Here is a 26,458-nt window from a genome sequence, read left to right on the forward strand (position 1 = left end):
GAATTGTATGTTATTTCAAAATAATTATGTTCAGACATGGAATGAAGTTAAAAAAAGATAGGTTAAGATGGGAAAAACTACAACTGTCATTGCTGGGGAAAATTTCTATCATAAAAATGAATGTCTTGCCTAAAATGATGTTTTTGTTTCACTTGTTTTGACAACTGATGCACCATTTAAACAGTGGCAGAAGGATATATCTAAATGTGTGTGATGGGGAAAAAACCACAAGTTACATATAAGGTGTTACAGGATGCAAAGGAAAGAGGAGGATTGGGTTTACCTGACTTGAAATTACAGCTTGCTGTTTGGTTTGGATGAAAGAGTGGGTGTTGCTGAAAAATAGAAGGCTTTTGGAGTTAAAAGGACACAACCTGAAATTTGGGTGGCATGGATATTTGTGGTACAATAATGTCAAGGTTAATGTGAAGTTTAAAAAAATCATTATGTTAGAAGTGCCATACTGAGATTATGGAGTAGATACAAACTCAGGTTGTGCCTGAAAACACGTTTGTGGATCTCAGCACAAGAAGCATTTTATAGATGAGAAATAATTGGCAAACACAAATGGCTAACTTATCACAAGGTACTAGAATTTTGTCAAGGGGAATGTAAAATAAAATCAAGAGAAGAACTGGTGGCAGAAGGATAGAGTTGCCAATCGTTCTCTTATTTACAGTTATCTGAAAGATTTAAAGTAGACAAAAGAAATTATGGTTTTGAACATTGTAAACTGAGTTTGAAACAGAATTGTGTACAAATGAACAAGTAATTGCTAAAATGTATAAACGTTTATTGAAATTCAAAACAGAAGATGAACAAGTGACAGAATGTATGATAAAGTGGGCTAAGAATGTTGGTTATAATATACAGATGGAACAATGGGAAAATATATGGCTGAAAGGATTGAAATTTACCTTGTTATAATCTTAAAGAGAATTTTTATAAAATGATGTACCAATATACATTTATTGGTATATGTCACCAGAGAAATTGTCTAGAATGTATTAAGGCACTTCAAATTTATTTTGGAAATACAAATAACAAGAAGGGACATTTTAAAATGCTTGGTGGACGTGCAAAAAAGCTAGAAAATTCTGGATTTAAATACATACACTGATTCAGAGGATTTTAAAGATTAATATACGATTGAGACTAGAAGTCTTTTGGGACTGAGGGACAAACAATTGGAAAAAAAGGCATGGAACTTGTTTTTGTATATAATAACTGCAGTGAGATTATTATATGGACAAAAATGGGAAGGTTTGGCACTACCCACAATGGAGGAATGGTTGGTGAAGATGATGGAACTTACTGAGATGGCTAATTTTGAATTTTATATAGTCTTTTTATACAGAATTGTTATTAGTTAATTTTAATATGGATATTTATATTTTTATTGTTTTTACTGTTTTGGATTTTAATTGTGCGCCACCCAGAGTCGCCTTCTGGGGAGATGGGCGGCATATAAATTTAATTCATTCATTCATTGACTTATTTGATCAGAGAAAAGACAATATCTATGTTTACTGCTGGCTGGAAGCCCCTTATAGACTTTTTGTATGAAACACAAAAAATGAACTTACGATTCATGGTTTTGACGATTAGACAGGATAGATTATAGAAAGAAGAGAGTCATGTTGTAACCTTAGAGAAAGAGGTAAATTTATAATTGTACTTACAACTGCTGTAAAGAAGATCGGACGCGGCTTCTTTGTATCTTTTTTCTTCCTTTTCTATTTTTCTTTTACTTTTTTCCCCTTTCTTGCCCTTTTAGCCCCCTCTTTGATTTCTTTCTTCTTCTTTTAACAGAAAGTGAGAAAAAGAAAATATAGTCTGCATTCGTTTTTTACCTTTTAAAAAAATCTTTAATAAAACGATATGTCTCTGTATTAAGAAAAGGCAAACGTGCCTTGCCAACGCCGGGCACTCGGTGCCCCTCTCGCTGCCCTGTTAGGCTCGCTGTTAAGGGTGCTCCGTTGAGCGGGGCGCACGACCGCTAACCCGGGCAGCCCCCCCACGCCCCCGGGCTGCCCATCCCAGCCGAGGGTGGGGCGCGACGGGGGGTGGCCGAGCCGCCCTCCCGCCCAGCGCGGAGCAGAGGGCCCGGGACCTCCGGAGCGCAGCGCGGCGCGGCGCGGCGCGGCGGGCCGGGCCGGGGATCCCCGAGTTGCCCTCGGGCGCGGGGGCTCGCGGGCCGGGCGCCCCACCCGCGGCAGCAGCCAGCGGCGCCGGAGCCCCGCCCCGGCCGCACCTGGGCGCCAGGGGGCGGCGGTCCGCGGGCCCCGGCCGGGGACGGGGCGGGGGCGGGCGCGGGATGGCCGGCCCCGCCTCGGATCCACCCCGGGCGGGTCCGCTTCGGAGCGCCGCCCGGCCTGACGTGGCAGCGGCAGCTCCGCAGAAGCGAAGCGCTCGCGGCTCGGTGCTGCTCGATGGGGCGGGCGCGGGGCCGGGCGGCGGGGCCGCTGCTGCTGCTGCTGCTGCTGCTGCTCTCGGCCGCGGGGCCGCTGCGCGCCGTCGAGGTCGACTGGAGCCGCCTGGAGGGGCTGGCGCGGGGGAAGGTGGAGGTAGGCTGCGCGGCGGGCGGCGGCGGCGGGGCGCGTGCAGAGTTCCCAGAGCGGGGAGGGGAGCGGCGGGCTCGCCGTCGCCTGCTGGGGGTCTGACGAGCCCGCCCGGCCTCCCCCGCAGGGCTGCAGCGCGGGGGGGGCAGAGGGCGAGGGGGCAGCGCCGCCAGGAGCGCGCGGAGGACGGCGACCCTCCTTCAAGCGGGCGCCCCCGGGGGGGCTGGACTTCGACGCCAGCCACCCGGACAGCCGGGAGGGCGATGGTGGGAGTAGGACCCCTCTGGGAGGGCGCCGGGTTGGAGAAGGCGGGGATGGAAAGTCTGCAAGGACGGGCAAGGTCTGCCCGGGGGCTGACCCGGTCTCTGACCTAGTCCGTTTCCCAGTTTACCCAGCAGGCTGAGTTTATGAACGAACCCCACAGGCCAGGTTCCCACGCCAGGCTGAGCAAGGTCCCACCATCAGCTTCGCGGGTGGGAATGGGGTCGCTCAGTTTCTAACTGGCCTTTTTAAGTCTGTTGCGCAAACGCAGCCAGGGCGGTCCTGGGGCGAAGGGGCCGGACGGGGCCGGGACACCCAGGCGCTAGTCCCCTCGCAGCCACGAAGCTCCCAGGATGGCTTGGCCCGCCCTGCCCCACAGGGCCGTCGTTGTGGGCGAATGGGAGGAGGGGGCCTTGGATCCAGGGCCTTCAACTCCAGAAGGACCTCGTGTCGGGGGCATCCAGCACCCCCAGGCCCCCGGCTTGCCCTGGGATTTGGGGAATGTGGGCCCTCTGCTTCTGGAGGCCAGCTAGCTGGGAATGGCTCCCGGGCTGCTTTCGCAGAGGCAAGCAGTTGGCTTGGCCTTGGCCCGGGCGCCTAAACACAACACAAGAAATCAATTGCCTGCAAATTGCATAATTTCCTCAAGGGGTTTCTAAAAATTGCAGCAATTACTTTTGCTGCTGTTGTTGTAATTGTTGTTCACTGTAGGGTTCTTGTCGCTGGGCTGTTTCAGTCTGAGTAACCAGTAATAAGGTTTGCTGCGGGTTGAGGTTTTCTCTTGCAACCCGTAGGAAAGCCGGGTTCCCACAACAGGCTAAGCTGTGGCTTGTTAAGCATGATTTATTAACTAAACCCAGTTACTTCGGTTGGCACAACACTAACCATAAACAAACAAATCACATTTTAGTTTAGCGTGTCATCTGAACCTGCCCAGAGTCAGAGAGGAACTGTATTCAAAGCAGAGGAGAGGGCAGAAACAATGTGTGTGTGTGTGTGTGTGTGTGGTAGACGGGGTGGCTTCCCCCATGAAATGGGGAGGACAGTGGGAACCCCATGGAGGAGCTGAAATAAGGCACGCACCAGATGGATAGGTCAACTCAAGATACTTCATCCATCCATTCATTCATGGAGTTATAGGCACTCCAATCTCAAAACCAATTCTAGCTGCTTCAGCTGGGAAATCTGAAAGGAAAGGCGTCTTCTTCGTCTTGCGCTTTCCCACTAATTAGATCTGTTAATAGTCCGGCTATTAGTCATGTTGGACAATGGCGCTTGGAGGCGCGGAGGCTGCCTGCTTCCGGCTGGCAACGGGGAATTACAAAAGACCGTGAACTGTTTGTGAGGATCCAGAGGCACCGGTGCCTGGTCTTGGGAAGTGGAAGAGGAATTAGAGAGGAGGCGGAGGGGGCCTTGCTGGGGAGCGCTGGAGTTTAGAGCAACAAATGACGCTCTCTAGAAGTCCCTAAGCTAACCAAACCAGTTTAACTGGACCATCCTCGCAGACGGTCTTAGAGATATGCTTTTCATGGCGGTGTGCTCTCTTCCCCCCAGAGCTGTGGAGGATGACGTCTGAATCGCCTGACAGAGGTAAGCAGCTCTCCGGATCCGCTCTCCTTTTCCCCAGGACCATCTCCTTCCCCACTGGAATACCTGGGGGTTAGCAGATCTGAGCCACTGAGAGCTCTGCGTAGGATTACCGGAGCGTCAGGCACCAGCGAGGGTCCCTGGCTTCCTTAACTGGTCGTCGGGAGCACACTCTGAAACTTTTTCCCTAAAGTTTCTCCATCCGCACCCACAGCAGTGTCCCCACCGGACAAGCCCTGAGCTTTAGCTTTAATCTTTCTCTCCCTCTTCTGGTCATTCCACATGGCTCCTTTCCTTTCTGTAGCATGGCACGATCCGTCCCTTCCTTGCCATCTTTGGTCAAGATGCCAGTTCCCCTGAAAGATCGTCTGCCTTTCTGCTTCCTTCTCGTTGGCGTTCTGTTGCTCCTCCATTTGCTCACTTCTGCCAAAAATGCTGCTGTGAAATTGCTTCCCATTGGATCTCACTCAGCATTTGCACAGTTACACCAGCTTTCAGGTCTGTGCAAAACTCCTTGCTCTTGTCTAGAAAACCTGCCGTATACATTCTCTGCCTTTATTTCCCATTAAGAGTATACCCCGGACTTTCACTCCTCTCCTTCGCCCTTCGGTAGCTCCAGGTCTTTCGCTCCCTTGGAGTGGGAGCCTCGGGGGTGGTGGGTGGGGGCGGGTTTGCAACATGTCCTTACTGCCAAGTAGACAGATAGCGAGCACCCTACCTGCTGTGTTTGCAACATGAGTACAAGCCCCGCACTGGAGAACTCCAAGAGGGCACTGCTTTCCCTGCTGTAATGCCTGCCCTCTGGAACAGCGTGCCCCAGAAGTGTGTGTGGCCCTCACCCTGACGATGTTCAGAAAGTCACTGAAAGCTCAGTTGCTCCCCCAGGCCTTGGGGGGCATGGTGGTTGAGCCCCCGTAGGGTGGCTTGTTGTGAGACAGAATTTGTCTTTGGGACACTTACAATCTTCCCTTTCTGATAATTGTCATTTTTTCCCATAAGCTGTCCAAAGTCATTAGGAGTCGGGCAATCTCCGCACTGTATTAAATAAATAAAATTAAACTCTGGGGGAAAGAAAAGGTGCCAAAGCACATTTGGGCCATTTACAATCCACCAGTTGCCATCATGGTTATTTTGTTTAGTCCAGGTTTCTGTCTGCCGACATATATGGCTTCAAACCATCATCCCTGTACTCTTGTGCGTTTGCTTGTTTAAAAGAACAATCAGTCTTTTTGTGCCCATCGATCAGCTCGGGGAGATTGGGTGCCTCTCCCATCTTTAGTTATAAAGTTCAGGGTACAATATTATGAAAACACCTGCTCAGTTTCAAAATCTACCTAGTCAATTTCTTGGTGCCTAAAAATAACCTCTGTGGCTTGATTTATCTTTGTGATGTATGTTGAATTTCCTTTTTGAAACTGCATTCTCTTATTAAAACCAAGAGAAGCCTAGCTTTATTGCATGCAGGGCACCTCGCTCTTCTCCCCTAGTGCAACACACCTTTGTCTGAAGAGCTGTGCACGCTTCAGAGATTATTCAGAACAAGCATTTGGGACTTAGCATGAACACAGCACCTCTCTGCTCTTCCCTTCAGCAGCCCAACTGAAAAAGGATGCAGCTGCTTTAAAAGTCTTGTTCGCTTTAAAGAGCGGCTTTCTTCCGCTTTTGGCCTTGTGGAAAAAAACTGAAAAAATAGGGCTGCTTTCATGACAGGGAGATGGGTGCTGCCCAGAGTTCAAATCAACTTCTTCCATAGGATTTTCAAAGCAGCAACAGCCCTAAAAGTGATCTGTTGTGGCCCGTTTTCACATCATTTCTCCTTGCTCCCCTTCTGCCTTGACTGCCTTTAATCCTTCCCGTTGTGGAATGTCAGCGTTATAAGCAAGCCTTGCTGAGCCCCATGGGGCTGACCTCTGGAGAGGCGTAGGTGGGATCGGACTGCTAAGACTGTAGTGGCTTTTGGGCAGAAGGCTACTGTTTTGACGATTCAGACTCTCCATAAGGCAACCGCTCTCTTCCGGGCTCCCCGTTCATTGAATCGCGCGGCTGCTGAGCCCCTTTTAAATCCCCCTGTAATGGCTGATTCTTCCTTTTTTCTAGGTAAAGGCCTTTATTACTGAGGACCTGCCTCTGTAGTATCCTTTGCAGACCCTGCAGAAGGGAGAGATTTCACACAGGCTCCTGCTCCTGCTGGGTTCACCTGCTACTGGGACTCGGCCTCCCTTCCCCAAATGGGGCTGCGCTGTCCGTCAAGCAGAGGCTCTTCCTGCGTATCTATCTGGAGCCTTCTGCACACCTTCGTGTGTGATGGGATGCTTTGCAAAACTCCAGCCACTGGCTGGGACCTGGGAAGTTGTAGACTGAATATGTTGGGAGGCAGGTCCAGGAAAGGCTGTGCTGAAAAAACAGAAGCCACTGAGTTCCTGAATTCCAGCACATGTGTCCACACAGGGAAGCAAAGGATGACATGCGTATGAATGTGCCCTTATGCGCTTGAGGGCCTCCGCGTCTCAAGCAAATCATGGCATTTGCACAGCATGCCACCGATCCCAGCGGGTGTTTCTTGGAACCATCCGGTGAAACAGCTTGGCAGGTTCAGGTAGACAAAAGGAGATGCTCTTTTACCTGGCACAGAGTTAATGGGTGTGGATGGCCACTAGCTTGGGCAGCCTGAAAGCAGGTCAGAGGCATTGCCTAAGAGTGCCGGTTCTGAAGAGCCCCAGACTCTGGCCTTTGCAGCTGCATTCACACCATGCTCCCTTGGTTCACTTGTGAGCCTGAATTCCTCTTGCGTCCTGTACTAGCTTAGTTTGAACCTTGGATAAGCTTTTTCGTGTGTTGCCGTGCAAACACAGTCTTGGTGTTTTTTAGGGGCCACTGATTATGGGGAACCAAAGGGATCCTTGGAGATGAAAAGGGTTGATCTCGTGAGGCAGGAAGCTGAACTACAGCCCCCAGCATCCTTCAACATTTACCATGCTGGCCAAGGTTTTGGGACTTGAGTTCATCAAGACCTAGAGGACTATAAGGGCCCCTTCCTGATTCTAGAGAATTTTCTTGCTAGTTGGAGCCACAGACCTTATTGGAACCTGGGACAGAAGTCTTAGACTTTGCCTTGGTGGTGATAATTACATGACATCCAATCGGTGTCAACCCTTAGCACATAGACCTTCTCCAGGACGATCTGTCCTAACTTGGTCTTTCAGGCCTCCCAGTGGTGCACCCATCACCACTGTAACTAAGTCCATCCTCCTCGCCTCTGGGCATCCTCTTCTGTTTCAAGACTTTGCCTTGGTGGGTCAATCATTTGCAAGAACGTCACCGCTGGAGGGAGGGAGTCCTTGAATAAGCTTCCTAACTCTGCCCTGGAAAATTAAATAGGAGAGGTTGGCATCAGCCCAGCTATGGGGGCCACCCCTAAAAAAGAGAAAGGCTCTGGGGCTGGAAGGGGGCATGGCCAGTGGTGGGGCCGAACTACTTTCTGAGCTATCCAAATGGGAAATGTCAGCCTGATGGGCCAAACAAGGCCGAGGTGGGTGCTTTAAAGCACCAGTTTGCTCTTCAGATCCCTCCAGACATCAGAAAGGGAGCTGAAGGCTGCTGGGCAGGGGGCTTAACCAGTACCCCTCTCTGAGGTAGTGCAGAGAGCAGCAGCTGAGGTGGGGAAGACGGGGCCCTCTCTTCCAGCAGCAGATCCGGCTCCTTAACGCACCGTCTTAGCCACAACTTGGCCATGAAGCACCTGCCTGGATCGGACCCTGAACTCGTACTGCTCAACCATAAATATGAAGAGCTCCAGGTGAGAGGGAATTATTTTATATCTTTTATATTTATTGCCAGCCACTTTAGTCATGAGACTTTGAACAGTCTTTATCAGTCAGATTTTTACTCGGCAAGACGTGCCACGCAGCTCTCAGTGGTGCATGTAGTTTCTGTTAACTAAGCTCATGGGTGCTGCAATGAAGCGTGGTGGTGTAGTTCCATAGTGCCACTTGGGCCTTTCTACAGGGGCCTCTGTAGCTTTACCCTTCCCTCCTAATTGCCTGGGCCATCTCCGCTCTTTGCCTTGTCCCCCCGCTTCCCCCGGGGTGGCACTTGTAGACACAGGTGCCTATTTTGCTTTCTTTCCCTAGTATTCTGTACTTGGACAGTTTGGGGAAATTTCCCCAACGCCATCCAAACCTTCCTCTTCATGGTGGGCATCATCCTTTCCAGTACGCAAAGATTGTTCAGGTTTAGGGACTTTGCCCTTACGGTACAGCGTTGTGTGTGGAGGGATCAGATCTGAACTGACTAAGATGGTGTGGGTAGATTAAAGCGTTAGACCATTTGTATCATGGACACTTAACTTTGTGCACGTAAGAGAAAGCGTGGTTTCAGTCTGGATAGGGAGGGAAGACCACCACTGCTTTTGCACAGGAAGTTCCCAATCAACAGCGCAAGAGCTTCACAAGGGGTGATAATTAACAGAGCAAGGGAGCCTATAGCTTGCTTCTGTCGCAATCCCCAGGGCTCCCCAAACCCCTTCAGTTCCATCGAGAAATAAAGATGGCACGATTTCCACCCATTTTGCGTACCAACAATGCACACCCATAGAAAGTGCAGTGAAAATGACCCCGAAGGACTCTCCAGCGTAGCCCGAGGCATAGCAGAAAATAAAAGCTGCTGAAGTTGTACCTGAAGGCTGTTATTCAGTTGCTCGGGTGTTCAGTAGGGAACAGAGCACCATGGGCTGAATATGCCACGACTACATTGATGTGCCAAGTCCAACAGCCCAGTTTTGTTTGATTTCAGCTGCAAAGCTGTTGAATGCTTTGGCAGTAAGCTTGGAAACAAGGTCTGAGTGAAACAGCTGTTACAGAGCGGGGGGGGGGCTCAATAGCCTATAAAACAATTGTGAAATAAATGACCCCCCCCAAATCCTTATTTTTCCCTCTAGAGGAAGAAGCAGCCGCCGCTGCCACTTTCTCTAGATACCTCCTCTGCTGCTCCCTTTTTAAAAAAAATCTTTAATTGAAAAAAAATAAATAAATCAGGAAGCGGCCTTGCAGCAAATCACAGCGCCATGCCAGGGCCAAAAAGCCCTGCTGGGGTAGGAGGGGGCATTCTGGTGGGACAGTCCTTCTTCTGAGTGGGCAGCCATTTTGTGAAGGTGCCCGCCAGATACTCTTGAAGCGCCAAGATGCTACAGCCTCAAAGTGGCCTTTTTCCCCAGAATCCACTTCCAAATATGCAGAAATAGGTAATGCTTCGGCACGTGCAGAAGCAGGATAAAATGCTTCTCGTCCGAGTGTCGTCTGGAGCTAATCCAGCTGTCTTGCCGCCGTTTGTGGCCGGAGGATACCAGTCCGAATGATTTGCTTTTAATTTGCAGAGAATCCCATTGAGTGACATGAGCCGGGTTGAGATAAACAAGCTGGTGCAAGAATTGGGATTCTACCGGAAAGAGAAACCAGATTCCCCTGTTCCCGAGGAGTTCCACTTGGCGCCCGCCAAGTCTCTGCCAGCGGGGGCGGAAGAAGCCAAGAGCGAACGTGCAACGGAGAGAAAGGGGGCAGGGGGTCCAGATCTATAGAATTTGGCACGCTCTGCTGGCGTTCGAGAGGGGCGCATGTTGGAAAGAATGGGAAGCCCGAGGGCGCTTGAAATATCCATCTATAGAGATGACCTGCAGCTACATAGAGAAGATCTGTTGTGGCTCATGCAAGGTTGAATTGTGCCACAAGAGGGATTAATATTCAAGGAAGACACAAGGGCTGCAGACTTTCGCTCGAGGGAGAGAACTTGCTACCGGCAGACAGAGAAGGTACAAAATAAAGGCAGCCGTACATGCAACCCCAGGCCTATCCATGCAGAGAGAACACGGAAGAAATGGACCGGAAGAAGCCTCAAGTCCACACAGCTGTGATTCTGCCCTTCATTCCAAGAACGGCTGGCACGGCTGGCACTTTCCCCTGCAGCCGCGCCTCAGCTGAGTGGGACAGGATGAAGCCCTCCGCAGAAAGCTGTTGCTGCCGAGGGTGGATAGACACGTCCTACCGGGCTGGGAGCGCAGCACGTCGGGGAGCAGGTCGCCGAACCCGAATCCGTTTCGGTTAGTTACAATAAAGCTGCCTTCGTCCAGCAAATGGAGAGTGTGAGTCACTGTTTGCAGACTTGACAGCTGAGAGTCCTTGCTGAATTTTACTGCTTGATCGGGAGTACCACAGGGAGGGTGTGTTTGTGTGCGTTACACCCACGTTTGGTATCCCTTTTTTCTTCCACAGAAGCTGGTTAGAAGTTAGAGCTGGGGGGCGGCAACGTTAAAACTGAGCAGGCTTGCAGGAATTAACTTGAGATAGTGCCCTCCTAGTTTGGTTGGCATAGCATAGGCTGAGTTGCCGGGGGATCTATAGAAGCATGTTCAGTAAGCATGATGTTCTGTATTCTCATTTTACATTTCTAGCCTTTTAAAACACTTTCATTGGGTGGAAAGAGAGAAGCTAAAGGTGACCAAACTACCATTAGTGCTGATAAAAATAAGCCCCAATCGTGTTGAAAGTTAGCCTATCTTTTAATTGATGCTATATTTCTTTCTTGTTCAATGAAGTTATCGGGGGGTTAGCATTTTAGGGTGCGGGGGCATCTCCATGTTGGAGGACACAAGTTGGCAACCTGGGCCATACCCGGCACTGAGCAACATCCCAATTGATGCATTATAGTAAGCCACAGATGACCCATATGGTGGTTTAGTGTTTGGCGAATTAAGTGGCCAAGTCCTGCTTTACGTTGTGATGATGCAACGAAGGGAGTGGAGGACTCCAGAAGGACCTGGAAGGCCTGAGGTTAATGAGAACGTCCTAAACGTGCCTGCCAGATAAGACACAACAGGCTGGATGTTCTGGGAGTTGCATCTGGAGGAACCAGGCCGGACCTTGCATGATCTAGCTGGGGTGAGCACAAGGCCACGGAGAGGAGTGCCCAAGTGTGAACTGTGGGCCTTGCCTAGAAACCATGCCCGATTCCCAACCTTCCTCCTGCCTGCGAGTGAGTGCACAGATGGATTGTTGCTGGGAATGAAGAGATCTCCTGCTCCTCCCATGGACTGCAATCCCCATCTTCCCCAACCAGGAGCATGTCCACATCATGTATTCATTAGCTCTGCTCCCCACAGAGGATAGGGGTTGCAGAAAACGAGGACAGCAGGTTTCGGGAAGCAAATTCAAGCATTTTAACAAGGGCCAGTTTATTATCGACCACTTAAGGTTGCAGGTAGCGGTGCCAGAGGGAAGCATGGCATTTTTGTCACTGTTTCACACAAGGCTGCCTGTGGTGAGGAACCTTTTTGGGTATCAACGGCTCTCACCCCCTTCCGACAATATGTTGTGCAACAGGCTGAAGCGGCCTGCAGGACCGTTCAGAGAGCCCCAGGCGTGCCCTTCTGGTGGCGATCTGGGGACAGGGCATCAGCCCGTTGGCAGAGCTGAACCCAAAGAGCGGAGGGAGGCGTGTTGGAGAGAAGAAGGCAGAAACCAGAGGCAGGAACAGCTATCCAAACGTTTATTGTCTCGCTGGTGCTGATACACTCTTGTGCTGGTGTGAGAAGGGGTACAATCCCAGAGGGAGGGCAGAGGGGCACAATCCACTGTCCTGTGTCCACCCCCCTCCCCCAAAGCCGGCCTGCCCATTATGCGTCCCTTGAGGAAGCAGGGGCAGAGCAGCCCACGGTGGACGCTGGAAGGACAGAGCAGCCCAGCGGGAACCCACGGAGGGGGCTGCTGCGCAGAGGATGCTTGGGAGTCAGACTCCCTGTCTCAGTCCTCCTCGGTCGGGGAGTTGGCCGACGCTCTGCTGGGCTGGCGGGCACACGCAACCCCTCAGCAGCCTGATGGAACCGAGCAGCATCTTGGGTAACGTCTGTTGGTGGGAAACGCCAGTGGAAAGAGCCTCCCTGAGCCAGTGCAGAGCGCCTCCCGTCCCGTGGCAGGGCTGTGTCTTTAAGAAATGTCCCCCTTTCAGCCTTTTCTTGTGAGCCAAGAGAGTCCGCCATCTCCGCACGAGCCCCCGAGGCTCCATTCCTCAAGACCGAAGCAAGCTCTTTGGGGACGGGGGGGGGCGTCAGGAGCACCACCGCCCCGCCTCCTTCCCACATTCCACATTCACAGCCAGAGGCAAGCTTTCTCTGTGACAAAAGGCGTGCAAAAGGTTTTGAGCATACAAGAAACACACTGCTATCAGTTATAGGTTTGGACCACAAAGGCCGAAGGGAGGACGGGACTAACGCAGGAGGACGCCCCGCCGCCCCAAGCGAGCCCTACGCGCGGCCTCCAGCGTGGCCTTCCTTCAGTGGGGGTGGTGGGGTCCCCAGGAAAAGGGGAGAGGGGAAAAGCCTCTGTGGAAATCCAACTGGAACCCTCCACAGCTCCAGAGAGGGCAGGGAAAAGGCCTTCCCAGAAATGCGGGACAGCTACTGCCCGCCAGTGCTCGGGTTCACACAACACATTAAGCCTAAGCTAATATACACAGGTTGCAAGCAACACCCAAACAAATCATATTCTGGTTTAACAGGATGGCTTGGGTCCCTCAGCCTGCTAAGATTAGGCTGGACTGCAAAAGGTGGTGGCAGCAAAGGGGCAGAGTTTGGCACCTCATGGGCACCGTCGGGTGGCTGTCTGGATCTTGGCAGCAAAACTCTGGCGGTGGTTCTTGCCTGGGTAATAGCAGGAGAGCCCCAGACCCCCAACCCACATCCTCCAGCATGGTGCCTAAACCCGCCAGTGTCAAACAATGCCAGGCTGGACAAAGATTTTCTTTGGAAGAGGGAGACGGGGAGAAGAACGACCCCAACCCTAATTAAGGAGCTGCTGCTGCTGCTGCTGCTTTCTGTGATTCCTGGCTTTCTTCGTAATTCGAGACGGCGTGAAACCGCAGCGGCTACGCCAGCCACGTGCCAAGCCAGATCTCCAGGTGGCACTGAGCAACAGGGGCACAACTCGGGGGGGGGGGGACGACAAATTTCATTCCAACTGGGTTTAATTAAACGCAGTAAATAGGATAACTCCCACCTCTTCTCGCTCCTGCCGCATCAAGCATTGTGATTTGCTGCCCCTCTGGATTAAAGGGCGATTAAAGGCACGAGGCTGCAGGGAAAGAAATCTCAGGAGCGCCCGCCATCGGGCGGCTGCACCGGGGCCTCTGTGAAAGCTACAACAGGCTTTTTTAAAAACACGGAATAACTTACAGGCAACACGCAAGACCACCTTGGCATAAAAGCACGCGTGGCGCAGAATGGCAGCCCAGCCTTCCGTCCCTTTCCGGGGCGGGGCAGCCTCGCCGGGCTGCGCGGGCTCCTTGACCTGCCAACTGCCAGCCTGCTGCAAGTGGGGGGGGAGCTGCCCCCCACAGAAGAGGTTCTCCGTAGGCAAGAGAGGGGGCGGGTGCAGGGACTGGGGGGGAAGCCGCCGCCCTCCTCTGCTGCCCCCTCGGCGTCTGGAGGCGGGGCTCTCCCCAAAGAGGCAGGCCCCGGGCGGGGGGAGGCTAGAAGCGTGACTGCCGTAGCTGGAGCTCGTGACGCCGCAGGTGGTTGTAGAGGGACTGCACGTAGGTGAAGACACACTTGGCATCGGGGCGCTTCCCCATGATCATCATGTCCTCCACGTCCACCAGGGGAACGCAGTCCACGAGCATCCTGCAACGGCCAAGGGACAGGCTTGATCCGGCCACCGAACAGCCCGCGGTGCCTGGCACCCCCTTGCGCTGGCCCGCCCACCCGCCACCGTGCCCCGAGCCTCGGCTTGCTCCCCCAGGGCTGGGTGAATGAGCCACCCTCGGTGGGGCTCCCCAGCTGCGCTAAGCCCAGGTTGGTTTGACCCACTGCAGGGAATCTGCCCAGCGGGGCTTGGAACGAGAGGACGGGCCAGAGTCCGGGCCGGAGTCTGGCGCGGCTCGCATCGCAAGGCGAAACCACAACGGAAGGAGCCGCGCTGCAGCTTCATGCGATGGGCAAAGCGGGCCCCGAGAGACGCTGGACCAGGGATTTCAGCCAGGAGGTCCTCGGGGGGCTGGGGCTGGGGGCCGGGCAGCAGACCAGTGGCCTGAGAAGCCACTGTGGGGGAGACCAAACTTCCCAAGTTAAAAATGGGGACTGGTTCTCCCCCCGACCCTTGTTTTTTCCAATTCCTGCCCGAAATCAGAGGCAGGGGGATGAATGAATGAATGAATTCCGCTGAAGAACCACGGTAGTACCTTAACACACCGCATGGTTCTGCTTAGCCCAACCTGCAGGGCAGTCCTGAGGATGAACAGGGGGAGGATAAACATGCACATCAGAAATAACCCCCAACTTCCAGGCCTCCCACCTTCCCTGCAGGATCGGGACCGCACTCTACGGAGACATCACGGCTCCACTCCCCCAGTTAACACTGTCTCCGCCATCCTGATCCGCTCCACGCGAGTGGCTATTTGTGGCCTCAGTGCATTTAATGGCACTTGTTAAGGAGGATTCCGATAGACACGGTGGAAATATTAATTGCGTGTTCTTAGAACCAATAACATCTTTCCACCCGCAGAGACCACTCTGTGTTTGCAGATCAGGGGCCACGCACTCTGATATCCTCCCACACAAAAAAACACGGGTAACCCTCCCAGCATCCTGCACTAGGGCCAAAGCACCTCTTACAAAATGGCCAAACCTCTAGTCCTCAGTGAGGCTGTCAGGTGACCTAAAGTCATCGTTTTGAAGCCATCAGTCTCCTTTTAAGATTAGCCTTCAGAGGGGGAAAACAGTCAAGGGAAAAAGGCAAAACAAGGGACCAGTGGGATTAAACCCATAATCCCCAGCCAGAACATGAGAATTCTCAGAGTTCTGCTGCCTGCAGGGCTCTAGGTTGGGAAAGACAATGTTTTTCAAGGCTCTGGCAAAGAAAATTCTCAAGGGTAAGAGGTAGAAAATGAGCACCCCAAACAATTACAGGCAGTCTTTGCTTACCAACTGCCTTGTTTAGCAACCGTTCGAAGTTATGACAGTGTAAAAAAAAAACCCCAGCCAGCTTTGCAATCAATCCTCGCATTTATGACCGTCGCAGCATTCCATGGTCATATGACTGCCATTTGCATGCTTCACAACCGCCTTCTGACAAGCAGTCAATGGAGAAGCCAGCAGTGAAATCCGCAGTCATGTGACGTCTCGCTTAAGGACCCGCGGTGACTTGCTTAATGACCAAAGGGAAGTGAGGTTGTAAGTCCATCATGGTCATGTGATTTTTCACTTAGCAACTGTGGGACTTAGCGACAGAGTTGCTGATCCCAATTGTGGTCACTAAGCGAGGATTACTTGTACTTCTGAAAGCAGTTTGAATCTTGGAGATATTTGTGTGTTTTTTAAAAAAGCGTAACTGATTATACTGACAATATTTCCTGGGAATGGGAAAAAAACCCTTTCAGTGAATTTGTAATTTGTAATTTAAATCAGCAGGGTCGGGGTGGTGGAGGAAACTGAAACCAAATTTCCCACCGATAAAAGACACTAATGTGGTTTGTCAACAAGAGTACAAGAAGTGATTCCCTGTTGCCTTCTTCCCACTCTAGCTGACAGCCCTCAAATCTCCTGGTGGTCTCCCATCCAAGTGCTAATTAGCCTGACCCTGCCTATTTAGAATTTAGGAACCAAGACAACAGGGTGAATTCAGTCCCCAACTTGCTTCTGCAAAGGCAGCCAAGCAGGGAGGGCAAGGGAGGGCAGGGAGTTGATGGACGCCCCCCCTGGAGACCGTGGTGGGGATGGAAAAACCCGGGCGAGCTCCAAGCCAGCCACGCTGCCCTTATAAAGCCATTGTTTAGCTTGCTCCGTGTGCTCGGCTCCCAGCCTCCCAGGAGAGCAGAGACGTTAGCAACGAGGGCGGCCTGAGTCACTTTTTCCAGCTCCTCCAAGACTTATATGGCCAGGGCAAGGCTCAGGAGGGGGGGCTCTCCATCACCTGTCCCCCTTCGTGCTTTGCCCAAGGCCCCGAGGAGGCAAGCCGGGCGTCTCTGCCAGACGCAGATGATCGTTTGGCCGCCTCTGCTCCCTCCCACGAGGGTCCTCTTCGGAAGCCCCCGAGAGAAATGGAGCACCACCGTTTCCAGACTAAAGCACCCCAGCGCCCGGGACCCCCCGTGTTTCTTGCAAGCACATGCAGCCTACCAGCTTAGGACAACCAAGAGGCGGTGGTGCATCTCTCGCCTTGTGTGGGTGCAGCCCCGGCCCCCAGCCCCCCAGAGGAGAAACAAACCAAGGAAAGGAGGAGAGGAAAGGTTCTCACCGTAGCACCGCAGAACGGAAGGCTAAGACTTTTTCGTTTTTACCAGCCCCTTCTGAACCAGACAGCGATAGAACTCCTGGATGTACGTGTAAACGCACTTCCAATCCGGTTCCCTCATCCGGACCATGTCCTCCACGTCCAGCAACTGCGGGCATTCTGCGTGTGTCCTGAGGGGAGGGGGCGGGATCGTGGTGGAGGGGAGAGGAAGCCAGTGATCACAGCCCACGCAAATTTTGGGGTGGGGGGGAGAGAAGTCGATAGAAAGAGATTGGAGAAAGAGAGAAAAAAACACAAGATACATAAATCCAATTCACATTCTCCGTGTCAGACCCACATATGCATGCAATGGGACGAGCAGGCACGAACGCTCTGGCGTGCAATGCAAACAGGGCAGGAGATGTGGGGGGGGTGGATACAGGGGGGCTCATTCCTGGCACAAGTGAGATGCAGAGGACAGGGCAGCTGGGGGGGGTGGCAAAAATCCAAGCTGAACAGCAAGGACAGACAGACAGGTGGACAGAGGAAACGGACCAGCGGTGCTCTTGCACAAGGGGGTGCGTGCTCCCTCTATATGGCGACATATAGAGAAGGGATGTTCGGCCCACACTGAGCGCCCCATCCTGTCACACCCTTGGCGATGCGCCTCGGCACAGCTGGAGTGCCTGAAGCCAAGAAAAGTGAGAAAGGAAGGGAGGGGGGCGCAGGCCGAAGCTGCACAGGAGGCACCTGAGTTTGGGCCGTGGGAGAAGGGCTCGCTCGGTCTCGTGGTCCGCACCCCAGACTCTCAGGGGGGAAGAGGAGGGCGGGAATCGCCAGCACGCACAACGCTGCAGCCTGGAGGAAGGGCAGCCCATCCCCTCGCCTGACTGTCCGAGACCCGGCTGTGTCAGAAGCCGCAGGCAGCAGAGGGGGGGAGCCGGAGAGAGGAGAGAGTCAGGACCCCCACCCCCCGTGGGCCTGGAGCAGCCCAGAGCAGTGGAGGGCAGCCCGAAGACTGGCATGCGGCCTCTTCCAAAGCGAGACTGGCACGCGAGAGAAATGGCTTTTCTTGAAAAGGGAGCATCCCTGAGCACCCACTGGGGAAACTGAGCCTGTCTGGACAGCACGAAGGGCCGAGCCTTCTCCCGACACTAAACCGATGGCTGCTTGAAAGGAAGACCATGTGGAGCAAACGATCCTAAGTCGCTTTCTGGCACCTTGGAAGGGGGGGAGGCTGGACCACCAGAGAACAAAATAGAAAACCTGAACCCTGGAGACACAATCAGTCCCTAAAGCAGTGTTGTCCAAACTTGGCCACTTTAAGATGAGTGGACTTCAACTCCCAGAATTCCCCAGCCAGCATGGGGAATTCCATGGCTGGCTGGGGAATTCTGGGAGTTGAAGTCCACTCATCTTAAAGTGGCCAAGTTTGGACAACACTGCCCTAAAGCCTAGAAGGAACTGTTCGCCAGCGGGAGAGGAAGCAAATGGATTGCCTTCCATTTGAACTTCCCTTAAAATGAAATTTAGAGAAATCAAATCAAGTTCTTCTGGCCCCCGAATCTTTCCCGTCCTGGTTCCACCTACTACTAGCACATCACACCATCGAAAAGCCAAGGGTGGCCCCCCACAAGTCACGGACCCCAGTGCAGGCCAAACTGAGCTGGTCAAGCAGTTTCCCTGAATTAATATTGTGGGGGGAGCTTGGTCAATAGAGGGAAAAAATAGAAAGCAAGCAGGTTACGCCGATGGCAGCAGGAACCGGACAGGGAAAACCCGGCGGACCTAGGATGCTCGCCAGCTGCTGAAAACCAGTTCTCATCTGCTCTCCAGGTAAAGCTGTTCTTTAGTGAGCAGGTATAACCATCTTCTAGAGATGAGCCAACGTGTCTGTGATCACGATGCAACCTTGCTTGGCTATTCAACATTAACTAGGTGAATATTAGTTAAGTGAACATGCACACAAGGATCACATCTGTTACTGCACGCCCTTCTTTCATCTGTGTGTCTTTTTCCTTCGTGGAGAAATACCTGATGACCATCGGCCTCTTTATGGAATAAAGGTGCATCTATCAATCCTTTCCAGCTGGTAGGACTATATCATTGGGGTATTTCCCAAACGGCATCCAGCTGAGGCCTTCTGCACACAGAGTCAGACCCCTGGGCTAATCCTTCTGTACTGTTTCTATCCTGATTTTGCATCCCCCCCACCCTGTCCCAACCGGAGGTCTTTCTCCAGCTACTCAGCAAAGCACAACGTGACTAGTGGGCTCTAACGTCTTCCAATTCCTCCCAACTTTGAAACAAATTGTGGCCTTAAAGGAACAAGGCCCACTGAAGACCACTGGCTCTAATTAGACTCAAACCAGGACCGGACTACAAAAAAGCAGGAAGGAACTGCTGAAGATGTGGAAAACTTAAGAATCAAAAAGAGAGCCCTCCCAAAGTTGACGCAGGTAAGGTCAACCGATGCCAGAGCTTTACGGTGCACGGTGGCTGACCTCTTGCGTCCAGGACGCTCCTGAGGCTGGACCCCAGGCGACGGAAAGATCTATCGCTATGCCTTGCCCTCTACCTGGAATCCTGATTTGCTCGTTTCCAGCCTGGCACGTGCCCTTGCCCAAAGCAGAATGTCCAGGGGATTGGATCCGTAAAGCGTGGCCGAGCAGATCTGTTCCCCGGTGCAGACAGTCATTGAGGTCAGCCCCAAACTCATTCTGCCAGTGCCCCTTTTCACAAGACCGCCGGACCATTAAGGGGCAGGAGAGAGATGCCCACCACTGCTCAAGGGAAGGATGAGAAAGGCACGGAAAGGCTGGAGCTGAGAGGGACGAAGCGCTAGAAGGGACAGACAGAAAACAGTGAAGGAAAGTGGAAAGGAAGAAGGCTTTTCCACCACGCCTTTCTCTGCTGGAGCAATCCCCTGGAAATGCAAAGCCAAAGAAGCCGCTGCAGTGCCCGGCCCCCTCCCCGGTCAAACAGGCTCTAAGTCCCCCCCGCATCGCATCCCAAGCTGCAATGGGAGCCCAGCCCGTGATGTGAATCTCAGACAGCGGTTGCAGCTGCTTATCGCCCTCGGTCAATGACGCCCCCCCAACGTTCAGCTCCAGGCACCAACGTGCACCGCAGCCCCCACCCGTCACCCTTCAGGAAGGCACTTCCCCAGAAAGCCCCCTCCTCCCCCAGCTCACTGAGAAAAACTGCACAAGCACAGAAGTTTCAGAGACCGGGCCAGGAGGTGAGAAATGTATGCCAGAGGGCCAGCAAAACGCCCGGGAAGATTCCCCCCAGCGTGCGGGGTTCTGTTTTTGAATAAATATGTTTCTAGTCCTTATGGTTGCAAGGGGATACTGCTGAAATGGCAGAAGCCATGGAGCTAGGGCCCTGCACTGCTCCTGTCCCATTCCCACAACTAGCAACGCAAGGAAGAACAGGCCACAGTTCTGCCAAGTGAAAGGACGGAGGCTCTCTGCTTTCCCAAGGGCCAGAATGGCTGGATTTGGGGAGTTCAGAGAGCTACAGACACTGATTCTGGCCCTCTGTTTATCAAGCACAACTTCCAGAGAGAAACCTGGGGATGGGGGGAGAGGGGGCCACAGCTCCCTTTTCACTTGCCGAGATGTGGTCTCCCACCAGGTTGAAGGCCTATGCGTCTTTCCTGACTGGCTCCCCAACTCTTTTGACGCCCAGGCGCCTCTGGCACCTTGTGAGTGAGACATGGGTACCCTCACAACACGGCTGCCGTGGCAGAGACCCCATTTACCAAACAGGTGAGGCTGGTCTCTGCCTCAGTTTCTAGCCCCAGGGACACGCATCCCCTCTTCTGCCCCTCTTTCTGGGCAGGTGGATCAAGCGCCAGCCCACACAGGTTCGCCATTTTATTCTGCTAAAAATAAAAGGCGTCAGGAAGCTTTGGGGTGCCCTCGAAGACTGGGAAACTAGGCCTGGCTCATGTGGGTAAAAAAGGAAAAGTCAAGCCCAGTTCTGGGTTACTTCATGGACACGTCCATGTTGTTTTCCACTGCCTTCTTCTGGGGTCCTTTTTCAATATCCCAGCCCTCGATTTCCTGGTGGTCTCCCATCCAAACACCAATCAGCTGCAACTCTGCTTAGCGCCTCAGAAGCACCCAAGGTCAGCTCAGTGCCGCCATCTGCTGCAGACCTCGCACGTGGGCTGGAACACGAGGCAGCCACAGCTTTGGGGAGAATCACCTGGGCACCTCACTGCCACTGTGTGGCTAGAGAGGTCAGGAGCTCTTCCAGGGCTCAGCAAAGCCGAAGGAGCAGACAGTGCCCGGCACAGGGATACCTACTCTGCTGCCGAGAAGGCCATCTCAAAGTTGCGCCTCCGGTCCTGGGGCGAGAGCTGTGCGTAATCAAAGGCGTCAGGGAAGAAGTTGTGGACGAGAGCGCAGAAGGCCATGCCGTCGCTCCAGCTCGAGGAGAAGTTCTGGATGTCCACGTGCTGCCGAGGGGGAAGAGAAAGGAGGGAGGTCCGCATGAGGAGGGCCAGGCCCAGGCGGGGCCGGGGGGCGGCACAGGAGACAGGCAGACGCTCACCTCGTAGCCCCGGGTCTTGGCGCGGCACCAGTCCAGGAGCATCTGCTTGATACTGTTAGCATTAGGGACCCCGAAGCTGGACGAGCGCTGGACTCCCACCCGAGACAGGGCGGGACTCGCAGGGCTGCAAGAGAAGACAGAGGGTTGCTCCTGTAGCCATCTTGGGCAGCTTGGCCGACCCAGCCATTTCCCAAGCCAGGGCCTCTCCTGGGTTTTCCCTTTGCTTCAGCAACAATACGATTGCCCCAAAGAGACAGAGAGACAAAGGAAGGAAGGAAGGAAGGAAGGAAGGAAGGAAGGAAGGAAGGAAGGAAGGAAGGAAGGAAGGAAGGAAGGAAGGAAGGGAGGGAGGGAGGGAGGGAGGGAGGGAGGGAGGGGAGGGGAGGGGAGGGGAGGGGAGGGGAGGGGAGGGGAGGGGAGGGGAGGGGAGGGGAGGGGAGGGGCAAGCCAGACCAAATTGCTATATTTAGGATAAAAAACAACAGCTGGATTAAAATGGACAAAGCCTTGGCAGAAGAACGTGTCCCGCAGGATGCATCTCGCGGTGGGAGCCCTGCCACAGAAAGGCCCTTTAGAAATAAGAGTTTTGCAGCCCGGAGGAAGAACAGCCTCCGGGAAGGGGCCAAGATGTCCTAACTAGATGTCAGCTGAAGGAGCCAGGCCAACTTGTTCACCCCCTTTTCTCTTTTCTCCCAGGGAGGGTTTAGGGTGGGAACGGGGGCAGAGATCCGTGGGGAGGCAAGACGTTCTGGTCTCCAGCCTGAGGACTCTTCAGCATCCCCCCCCAACCCAGCCGTTGCAGATTACTGGCCGAAACGTGGCAGCAACAGGAGCAAATCTCAGAGGCGCTACTTCCGGTGGGGTTGGGGGGAGGTCAGTTGGTGGATCGAGGATTATAATGGAAGCACCGCTACTAAAAAAACCCAGCTATTTGCTGCTGAATTTCAGCAGGTCCAAACTTGGTATCCTGGAAGGACTCTGTCCACATCGCATGTCAAGAAGGGGAGGGGTTCAGTCATGGGGTCCTGGCGGCCATCTTGGCTTTTTTGACACCCGTCCCCCTAAGCACCCCTGCCAAGCCAAACCCAGGCGCTTCTCTCTTTTTTTTTCTTTTTTTTATCAGACACTTTGGAAAAAAATATACAATCAACTGCAAAAGAGAACGTGACCAAAAAATACAAGGCTGCAACATGGAACTGGGTGCTCCGAAAATGGTGGAGATTCCTGTTTTGCAAATCGGGACCCAGAGGGCAGAGCGTGAAGTCGCTGAGCCTGCAGTTCTGAGGACCCAACCGCCAAAAACCAGGACATGCGACGGGTGCGTTGCAAAGCACAATCACCCCTGACAAGCCTAACGTTGACTCTAATTCTAACAGAGATTCCCCCCATTCCTGGCTTTCCACCCTACACGGAGCCACAGACCAACCACACAGGCACTGAATTAAGATATGGTGAGCCAGTTGGTGGCTCTGTGTGCGATGCAAGGAAGGAAAAATAGATCGCTGCAAATAAATAATATAACGAGTGTGTTTCAAGTGGGCTCTGTTTTTGCATTTGAGGCAGCTGCTTTGGGGCACCCTTATTCCATTTTTGCACGCCAAGGTGCAGCACTGGATGGACGTGACGGTCCCGCCCTCCTCCAAGTGATGGATCTCCAAAAAGCACCTCCAAAGAAGCCCTTCTGAAGGGCAACTGGAAACCCACTCCCCGTGCCCAGAAAGGCAGCCCCCACAGAGGAAGGGAACCTGCCCCGGGGCCAACATAGCTTCTGACTCCCCCTCTGGCAGCCCTCAGAGGCCCCCCAATATGGCTGTTGGAAAGGTGACAGCAGCATCTCCTCCCCTTCTGAGGTGAGGAACATCAGAGGCCCCCACACAAACTCTTCCCCAAACTCCAGCCCCCTGGGGGCTACTGTTTTGAGACCCTGAGCTGCCTCCCACCTCAAATATTACAGAGCGGCCCAGCCCCAGAGGCCGCCCCCGCCCGCCTCCTGGTCTCTGGGACCCCCAGCCGCGGGGCCCCGGCAGGCCCCCTTTCTTCCCCCTTGAGTCCTCACCTCCCGCCCTCCTTCTCCAGCTTCTCAATCATGGCCTTGCGCGCCTGCGAGGTGGACACCTTGGGCAAGCTCTGCGCCTTCAGGATCTCCTTCTTCCGCTCGGCTTGGCGCCGCTCCAAGGCAGCCAGACTGCTCCCGCGCCCGGGGCTCTGATCCTCCCGCTCGAAGATGCTGGGCCGCGGGGCAGAAGAAAGACACAGGGTGAGAAGCCCCAGGCCCAAACAGGGATGCCTCCCCAGAGGAGGCAAAAGCATCGCGTCCAGATGCTCCGCGTTTGTTTGTGAAGTGAGTTAAAGGAATGCAATTTCCTCCGGCCCCACGTGGGTCCTGGTGCTCCCTAGAGATCCGCGCAAGGTTTGGAATGCAAACCACCCCAGGGTGGAAAACAGCCCATTCTGAGCAGAAAACGGGCTCTTCTGAGCCTTTCAGGTGCGCTCTGAGCTCCAAAATGGCCATGCCTGTTTCGCCCCGTAGCACTCTGCAGGTGTCCCCCAAAGGGCCGAGAAAAAGCCGTAAGGCAGGATGGGTCTTACAACGGCTGCTTTGGAGGATCTGCCTGTCTACCCCATGGCAGCACTCTACTGGGTCAGATTCAAGCCATCCACTGAACAGAAAGAAAACTAGGATGATGATGGTTTAAATTCATCATGGTCACCACTCAAAAAGTCTCTTTTCCACCATCCCAGTGAGGCCTCCCAGGACCCCAAAGGCCTTCCTGCAAATAACACTAATGTTACATTTCCTTTTGGGCTTTGTTGGCGGGCCACTTCCTGATTATTATTTTTTAAATTGAAAAATATTTTTGGACCCTGCAGGCATGTTAGTGTCCCGGGGCTCTATGAACCTAGCATGGCTAAGAGGCCAGAAGCAGAGAGAAAGGCGCGTGCCGCTGCATTATGGGTTTACAGGGTCCGTCCCTTTTGAATGACAGACTCGGGGGGACAAGGAAGAAAAGCTTCTCGACAGTCAAATCCAGAGCGTGCGGGATCTCTTTTTCTGGAGAATCCCGAAAGCTCCCTGTTTCAGCGAGGAGTGCTGAAAACAGCTTTCATACACTTGGCTAGTTTAACTTTAGAACTGGATGGTGGATCATCCCTAAAAATGGTTTTGCCTTATGTTTTGTTTTCTTTCAAGTTATTTTTAGCATGGTTTCTCCTTAGCGTGTTCAGGGCTGACGTCAGCTGCTTGGAGAATCTTGCTAAAAGCAAGATATAAATAACGCCAAAGACGTTCATGAGCGGATCACCCAGCTCAGCCCGAGACCTTGCTCTCTCTTATGGAGCGATAGAAGGGACTGGCTAACTAACTCACCCTTTGTCCCCAGACTGTTTTGGGGTTCCTTTGGGCAAGGAGGGGGGGCTACTTACCACTTTGCTGTGAAAAGATGGACATAAATCCCCCCTCCTCCTCGGGTTGCCCTCCCTGGTCAGCCCCAGAGAAACTGTTATGGATCACACAGCACTGGGCTGGGGTCTCTACCTCCCTTCCTGCCCACAAGCAGCATTTACTTCCTGCCTGATCACGACGCAACACAGGAGCACAGCATCCAGCAGCTGTCTCAGCCGGACACCAAAGAGCAAAAGGCCTGGATCGGCTGCCACCCCTCCCCGGCCTTCTCTTCTTCCTGCCCTCGCAAAGCACTTCTCCAGTACCTAGGCCAAGTTCCGCGTCGAGGAGAAGACCACCCGGGGTTTGGCTGCACCCCAGAATGGGAGCCATGCAAGACTCAGGAGACTCGAGATTTACCTGCCCACTTTCTTGGAAGAAGACGCGCTGTAGGACTTGGTCTGGACAAAGGTGTTGCCGTCCTCTGGAAATGGGCAGGAAGAGAGAAAGAGAGAGGAAATGGCCTCAGGTCCAACAGAGGTTTCTGAGCACAACTCAAAATGCCAGCAATCATTGTGATTCCCCAAACCAGGGATGGGCAACCTTGGCTCAACCCCCAAAGCAGCCCCAGCATGTTTTTGGTGAGCTTAGGGGAAATCAAGCGTCAACAATGTCTGCAGGGGCTCATGGTACCCTCTGCATCTCCTAAGACTTTCCCCAAAGGGTTGAAGACGCTGGTCCTGTCCACTCCTATTGTCCCCAGAAGTGAGAAGAAAGGAAAAGTCACGCCCCAGCTACAGGGAGACTCGCCCCCTGCCCAAATGGCTAAGATCTCTTAAGGGGCCCCTCGCTCTGTACAAAGCTGCCCTCGATCCAAAGGAAGATCGGTAGTGTAGAACAAGAGAAGCTACCTTCCCTAAATCACATCCTGAACAATATAATGCTGAGCCTCACGGCATTCCAGCTGCACCTCCAAAATCATTTAAAAAATCCTGGCCAGCCTTTGCCAAACACAGAGTGTGTCATGTCAAACTTTCCCGAACCTGGTGCCCTCCACCGTTGCTGGAGCGGTGATTCCCAGAATCCCCTTTGCTGGCTAGAGGAAGTCCTAACACATCTGGAGGCAACCAGGTTGGGGAGTGCTATTCTGGGGTGATGATTCACCAGGCTGCAAAACTTCCATCTTACCTGCATGTCATGAATGAAATAACAGGGCTACTTAAAAGAATGTTCTTATCCCACCTGGCAGACGCTTCTGTTCACTTATTACCCAGAAAAACACATCTCTAACTCTGTTCACCTTGATATGCCTCTAGCCTAGCTCAGCCAGCTTTAACTGGGTTGGGCCACACACACACACACACCATCTCTTGCAAGAGAAAAGACTTACTTTCCGATCTCTTCGTGTAGCTGGTCTCCATGGTCAGCGTGCGAGATGCTTTGCTGCCATCACCTGGGACAGAAGAAACCAGGTCGGGAGATGAAACGGGACTGGTCATGCCGGACAGGGTGGCTGCAGCATGTGAAGTCTGAAGCTTCAAGAAACTGGGCAATTAGGGAAGGAAGTTCTACCCTATCCTGAATTTCCTGCATTCAGGTTAGCGAGATGTCCCGATTCTAACGCGATGAGAAAACTTTGCCTGATTTATTTTCTCTGTACCGCGCATAATCTTGAACCCCTTATTTCTAAACTCAAAAGCCTAAATGCTGGTGCTTCTTCTTGCAAGGAAGTCACTCCAAAGCGGGGACTCCGATCCAGGAGCAAGGATTTCAGATGAAAACCCACCCCATCTCGCCTGCTTTAGCCCAACCGGCAAACGCTTGTCACATTCTCAAGATTGTGGCCAGGAGCG

General features: G+C 53.0%; 2 protein-coding genes across 6 annotated transcripts in view; one reads left to right on the forward strand and one right to left on the reverse strand.

The window, feature by feature from the left end:
- The first annotated feature begins 2,358 nt into the window (after positions 1-2,358).
- On the forward strand, positions 2,359-10,534 carry SELENOM (selenoprotein M). Its single transcript, XM_088143856.1, has 5 exons — positions 2,359-2,567; positions 4,377-4,412; positions 6,507-6,541; positions 8,127-8,205; positions 9,781-10,534. The coding sequence occupies exons 1-5, from the start codon at positions 2,433-2,435 to the stop codon at positions 9,979-9,981; spliced, it is 486 nt and encodes a 161-aa protein (XP_087999982.1). The 5' UTR covers positions 2,359-2,432; the 3' UTR covers positions 9,982-10,534.
- Positions 10,535-11,931: 1,397 nt separating this feature from the next.
- SMTN (smoothelin) overlaps positions 11,932-26,458 on the reverse strand; it is a 61,750-nt gene continuing 47,223 nt past the window's right edge. Inside the window, exons 16-23 of one of the 5 annotated variants that reach the window (XR_015796674.1) lie at positions 25,996-26,058; positions 25,026-25,089; positions 23,280-23,450; positions 21,224-21,347; positions 20,977-21,128; positions 19,239-19,501; positions 16,685-16,851; positions 13,934-14,073 (exon numbers count right to left, since the gene is read on the reverse strand). Coding sequence is in view for 4 of the 5 variants with exons in the window: in XM_088143851.1 (XP_087999977.1) it covers positions 19,144-19,501; positions 20,977-21,128; positions 21,224-21,347; positions 23,280-23,450; positions 25,026-25,089; positions 25,996-26,058 (932 nt within the window). In the remaining variant the exon portion in view is untranslated. Of the gene's footprint in view, positions 14,074-16,684; positions 16,852-17,563; positions 19,587-20,976; positions 21,129-21,223; positions 21,348-23,279; positions 23,451-25,025; positions 25,090-25,995; positions 26,059-26,458 lie in introns of those variants that run through there. The other 4 variants (XM_088143853.1, XM_088143852.1, XM_088143851.1 and 1 more) reach the window with 4 other exon arrangements.

This window comes from Python bivittatus, unplaced genomic scaffold (assembly GCF_059951505.1).
Source record: "Python bivittatus isolate LINGU-HERP-01145 unplaced genomic scaffold, Pbiv_v1 ctg000390_np1212, whole genome shotgun sequence".
Lineage (NCBI taxonomy): Eukaryota > Metazoa > Chordata > Lepidosauria > Squamata > Pythonidae > Python > Python bivittatus.